Source organism: Anarrhichthys ocellatus, unplaced genomic scaffold (genome assembly GCF_004355925.1).
Source record: "Anarrhichthys ocellatus isolate YVR2014 unplaced genomic scaffold, GSC_Weel_1.0 scaffold54, whole genome shotgun sequence".
NCBI lineage: Eukaryota > Metazoa > Chordata > Actinopteri > Perciformes > Anarhichadidae > Anarrhichthys > Anarrhichthys ocellatus.
Window position 1 is genome coordinate 20355 of NW_022280084.1, and position 5415 is coordinate 25769.

The 5415-nt window shown below is 42.7% G+C and overlaps 1 protein-coding gene across 5 annotated transcripts in view; it reads left to right on the plus strand.

Moving 5' to 3' along the window:
- Positions 1-5415, plus strand: part of zmynd11 (zinc finger, MYND-type containing 11) — a 21538-nt gene that overhangs the window by 12857 nt on the left and 3266 nt on the right. For 2 of the 5 annotated variants that reach the window (XM_031870749.1, XM_031870754.1), the window contains 8 exons: positions 872-964; positions 1576-1663; positions 2060-2115; positions 2282-2359; positions 2692-2810; positions 3087-3447; positions 4296-4370; positions 5060-5368. In XM_031870749.1, coding sequence (XP_031726609.1) covers positions 872-964; positions 1576-1663; positions 2060-2115; positions 2282-2359; positions 2692-2810; positions 3087-3447; positions 4296-4370; positions 5060-5368 — 1179 coding nt within the window. The remainder of the gene's footprint in view (positions 1-871; positions 965-1575; positions 1664-2059; positions 2116-2281; positions 2360-2691; positions 2811-3086; positions 3448-4295; positions 4371-5059; positions 5369-5415) is intronic. The other 3 variants (XM_031870752.1, XM_031870751.1, XM_031870753.1) reach the window with 3 other exon arrangements.

Genomic DNA, 5415 nt, shown 5'->3' on the forward strand with positions numbered 1-5415 from the left:
TTTTTTTTTTTTTTTTTTTTTTTTTTTTTTTTTTTTTTTTTAGTCAGTAAACAGACCCGGATACGATCAAACACCCCTGCATGGCTCCCGTTGGACTATCCCGCATCTAAAAATGTCTCACGCGAGTAAATCGGCCTTACCAGGGTCACATAGACACACATTATGAGCCATTTATTGTTATGAATGACAGATATGACACGTCATAACTGCTCAAAATTATTCAAAATGGTGTCAAACTGATTTATTAGGATTATTGAACACTCTTAGTGATAAGAAAAGTGAATATATATAGTTAATATTTAGTTATATAGTATATAAAATTAGTATACAGCAATGCAACAGCTGGTTCCGAAAATCTAAATTTTGATTTTCATGACCATTTATGCTGGCCTGCTTCACTCAATCGAAGTAAAATATGTTGTGGGGACATGTAAAACGTGTTGTTCTGTCTGTGGCGTATTTTTAGGCTTGCAGCTGCATTATTTAAAAAAAAAAAAAAAAAAGTTCAATACAAGTGCTTTTTTTCAGGCGAACCTAGAAATTTTTCAATTTGAGATGTGCCATAAGTGTATCAGTTATTAACCAGTGACATATACACAATATTTACACAATTCAACACATCTCACAAGTGTTTCCAGTATTCTAGCATCAAAATTATTAAAATAGACCTTGTAGTTAGAGCTGGGGACTCTCTTGAGTATGGCTATGCAATTTTCGAGCAGAGGGCTAAAAATAGGGCTAGGTACCAGAAGGTTAAATAAAAAGGTATCGCATCTCATCAGTTAGCCTGCATGTGTCCCTGCCTCATTACTCCCTCGTCCTCCTCTCTATGACGCGGTATTAAATCATTATCCCTCCTCTGCGTCTGCAGGCGGTGGACCTGAACAAGAAAGGCAAAGACACTAAACATCCCATGTACAAACGGCTGATCCACACCGCGCTGGAGGTCTCAAACATCCACGAGGTAACCGCCACAAAACGCCCGCCATCTCTTTCTGTGTGACGCTTTCTCTACTTTATTTATTCTTATCATGAATATTGACCTTGTTGATTGTTAAGCTTTTAACTCTTCCTGTTTGATTCAAACATCCCAGCACACTCTCTCTAGTCAACAAGCGTTATCAGAACACTCATGGAGGTACAGAACATCACTGGGTTACTTTGCCACTGAAGAAAACTTAGAAATGTAAAGATTCTTAGGCGAGTTCTGGAGTCATAAGCAGCATCTTTTATTCTATGTGGATTTATTGATGACTACTTGTGGTGAACATTAAATACGTCACAAAGTCTCTCTGTACTGGTGTCAGGCTGTGGTCAGTGGAGCGTCTCATCCAGACACACTGGAGCTTTATCCAGACCTGAGAGTGTTTGTTAGAGTTAATAAGTCTACTGCCCTCTGCTGGACCGCTCACATGTCAACAAACACACAAACACCACACAAACAAACAACACACACGCTCAGTGTGTGAATAGACTTCTTTGTACTTGTCTCCTCTGTCTGACCAACTTTCTCTCTTTCTGTATGTTTGACTCTCTCTCTCTCTCTCTCTCTCCCTCCCTCCCTCCCTCCCTCAGAACCTGTCTGAAGGAAAGTATAAAACCTTTGAGGAGTTCAAAGCGGACGCTCAGCTGATTGTTCACAACACTGCCATCTTGTATGGAGGTGAGTCAGCGTCACATGTTCCCCTCTGGGCTTCAGCTCATTGTTTTACAATTTCTCTCGAGGTTTATATATTTTATTTCACTCTAACAAGTATAAAGTAAAGTCCTCAAACTGAATCCGCTCCTGCGAGTGGATAATATATAATTATACGTTTCAGTTCACGGGACAAACGTACTCTGTGTGCATCATTTTATGAAAAGCTGATTATTGGTAATTTAATTAATTATTTGTAAACTGCATTACCTGCTAAATATGATGTGAGTAAGATATTCTCTTGTTCTCTGGCTCTCATTATATATATATTATATATCTTGCACCAGCTGTTCTGTGTGTTATCAGTCCTAATGTGTCTTTAAACATTTACTTTAAGAGTTTAAAGTCGACCGTTTCTTTCAGTTCACAGCGACCAGGCGGAGATCGCACGGCTGCTCTTCAGCGACACGTGTCACGAGGTACCGCCGTCTTATTTATCTACGGTTCAGAGCTCATCGGCGTACGTCTGCCTTGATCTTTATGTTTGTGACGAGTCCAGATTTGTTGAACTCTTCTTTCTTTCTCCCTCGTTCCTTCTCTCTCTTCTCTCTTCTTCTTCTTCTTCTTCTTCTCCTCCTCCTCCAGTTGAACGAGCTGCTGTTGTGTAAGACCTGTTTCTACCTGTCCAACGCCCGGCCAGACAACTGGTTCTGTTACCCCTGTGTGAGTACAAGCTGCTCTCATCACACGGATCCATCTTCAGGTCTTTCTGTTCATACAACAGTTATTAATGGCAGCAGTTACGATACAATTCTAACGTTGAAACAATTTCTTTTTAGTTCTTTCTGACAATTTTTAGACGAAAGAACTAAAATGTGAATAATGCTGCTGCTCTGAGTCATCAAACGATGCATAACTTACTTTAATATTATAATGCATAATACAGACATAAGAACTAAGCAGGAAGTTTTGCCACTAAAGTCAACCCACCAAAGTAAAGTGTTTTGGTCTGTGAGGTCTCTCTAATTTCGTGTGTGTGTGTTTTGCCTCGGCAGACACCCAACCATGACCTGGTGTGGGCCAAGATGAAAGGATTTGGCTACTGGCCGGCTAAAGTCCTTCAGAGGGATGAAAGCCAGGTCGATGTGCGCTTCTTTGGCCACCAGCACCAGAGGTTAGCACAGAGGCAGACATCGCAGTAACGCACCTTTCTGTTGCTTTTGGCTGAATTTCAACACCTCAGGTTGAGACGGATGATCTCCTGATTACTAGAGGCCATCTTTATTAATTCTTTCCCAGAACGCTCCAGATGATCGTCTCTGTTCTCACACCATTCATTCATTCATCCAAAGCAGACGGAAACGCGGTTAAAATGGACCGAAACGAATGAAAAAGGTGCAGTGCTGCTTGGTAAATCTCGAGCACTGTTTTTCCCCCCTGTCCTCCGCAGAGCGTGGATCCCCGCGGACAACATCCAGGACATCAAGGTGAGCATCCAGCAGCTGCAGGTGAAGCGCAGCAGCGGCTGGAAGAAGGCGTGCGAGGAGATGGAGCTCTACCAGCGCTTCCTGCGAGAGGGCCGCTTCTGGAAAACAAAGATGGAGGAAAGCAGCATGCCGTCACTACCGCCTCTGCAGCAGAGTCAGAGTCAGAGTCAGAGTCAGAGTCAGAGTCAGAGCCAGAGCCAGAGCCAGAATCAGCAGCAGCAGCAGCAGGAGGGCAGCGGGAGGACGGACAGGCCGGAGAGGACGGACGAAGCCGAGTCCAGCATCTCCTCCACCAGCAACGAGCAGGTCCGACAAGTAAGTGGGGTCAGTTCAGTTTACTCCTGTTAATGTTGTCGTGCTCTGTTTTATGTCTCACGAACGTAAGTGATACAGGACGAGAACACGAGCGTCTCTTTCTGTTGATTAGCCAGAGTGGACCCATGGCCGACGGCGTGTGTTTGAACTCTAAACGTGAATTGTTGCACGTCCTCGTTTTCTGTCTTGCTGCAGTTCGTCACATTTAGTCAGAGATGTGATTAAAATCAGTTTCATTCATGCAACGTTTAAACTGTTTAATCACAAACACCAAGCCAACAGTTTAAACTCATCTGTACCAACGTTATACAGCGCTTTGGAGAAAATGGATTAAAAGGAACAAAAATGAGAAACCAGGTCGTCAAATACTCTAGAGATGAAAACAGCAAACTGTGCCACCTGGTGGCTGAACGTAGTACAACATATTCAATAGTATCCACAAGTTCTTTTTATGTATTTTCTTAAATACATTTATAGATGTTTTATTAATGATCATGATAAACATTTAATACTAAAGTAGAAATAGAAAGCGTTTGGGTACATATTCTACCGTTGAGCTGAGCAGAAGGTGTTTTATTATTTAAATCATAATAAAGTTTTTTCTGTAAAGACACGCTGACAACAAATGAACAGCAACAACCTGTTAAAAGGTGTTTAAAAAAAGTTTCCCTTCTAATTATTGAGTAAAATGCTTTAAATTCCGTTTAATAGTTTTAGTCTGAATTGGGAAAAAAGGAAGAAAAACCTTCAGGATATTTTTAACATTTTAACAAAATGTATTTAATATATATATATATATATATATATATATATTTATTTATTTATTTATTTATTTTTCTTTCTTCCTGTTTTTCCAGCTCAAAGGCAGCCTGGAGCCCAAGGCCAAGAAAAGCCGTCGATCTCAAATGGTCGAGCCCAAAGAAGAAGTCAGTGTAAGTGAGACCGTCTCCACACACACACAACACACACACACACACACACACTGATGATGATGTTTGTTTGTGGTTGGATAAATATGTGAGTATGTCTTATCTAGAAGCTTATTGCAGCGTTAGATTAAATACCTTTTATGTTTTTAGAAGTAACTATTTGTCCTTTCGCTGTGTACGGAGATCAGAACTGCTTCCAAAGCATATAAAAAATAAAACAGATCGTTGGATGATGTAATCGACCAATGAAAACCAAGTATAAAACAAAGTGTGTGTAATAAACATTCATAAAGCAGCAGAGGGATTGTTGTGACAGTGAAATATGTGGCGCGTCAGACGTCTCCGTCAGACCTGCTGCCAGCGACAGTATCTGGACCTCATCAACTCACAGTCACAGCTTCATTATTTGATATTGAATTAATCCATCCGTTCTATGGAAGCTGTCCAGCCTCAAGTTGCTGTAATTTGATTAACTGCATCGTTAGGAATTATTATTGTTACGCACGGCTGGAAGAAATGAAAATATGTGATATTACAAGAAATAATTCTCGGTCGTCTCGTCCCTACTGACGTACTTTGGCTGGAGATAAAATGCACTCTGTGGTTTAAAATGGTCTTTGAATGTAAGAAACCTCGTGCATCAGTGTTTCTAAAGAACGTGTCCTTTTCTGTCATCTATTTGACCTTTTCAGTCTGTGCTCCAATGCTCGTCTCTCCACCAGGACCCGGAGCCCGAGATGGAGGCGGTGAGCTCCAGCCAGGAGATCCCGGTGTCCTCGGCGCCCCAGCAGCCCGAGAGGCTGTCGGTGTCCACGCAGACCAAGAAGGCCGGCGGCGGGTCGCCGCGCACGCTGCACCGCGGCACCCAGACCAGCAGCGACGGCGCCTGCCAGAACATGTGCCACGAGAAGTACACCAAGGTCTTCAACGACGTCAAGGAGATGATGAAGGCCGACAACAAGAGGGAGACGGAGAGGGTCGTCAGAGAGGCTCTGGAGAAGGTTGGTGCTGGACGATCGGGGGGGGGGGGGGGGGGGGGGGGGGGGGG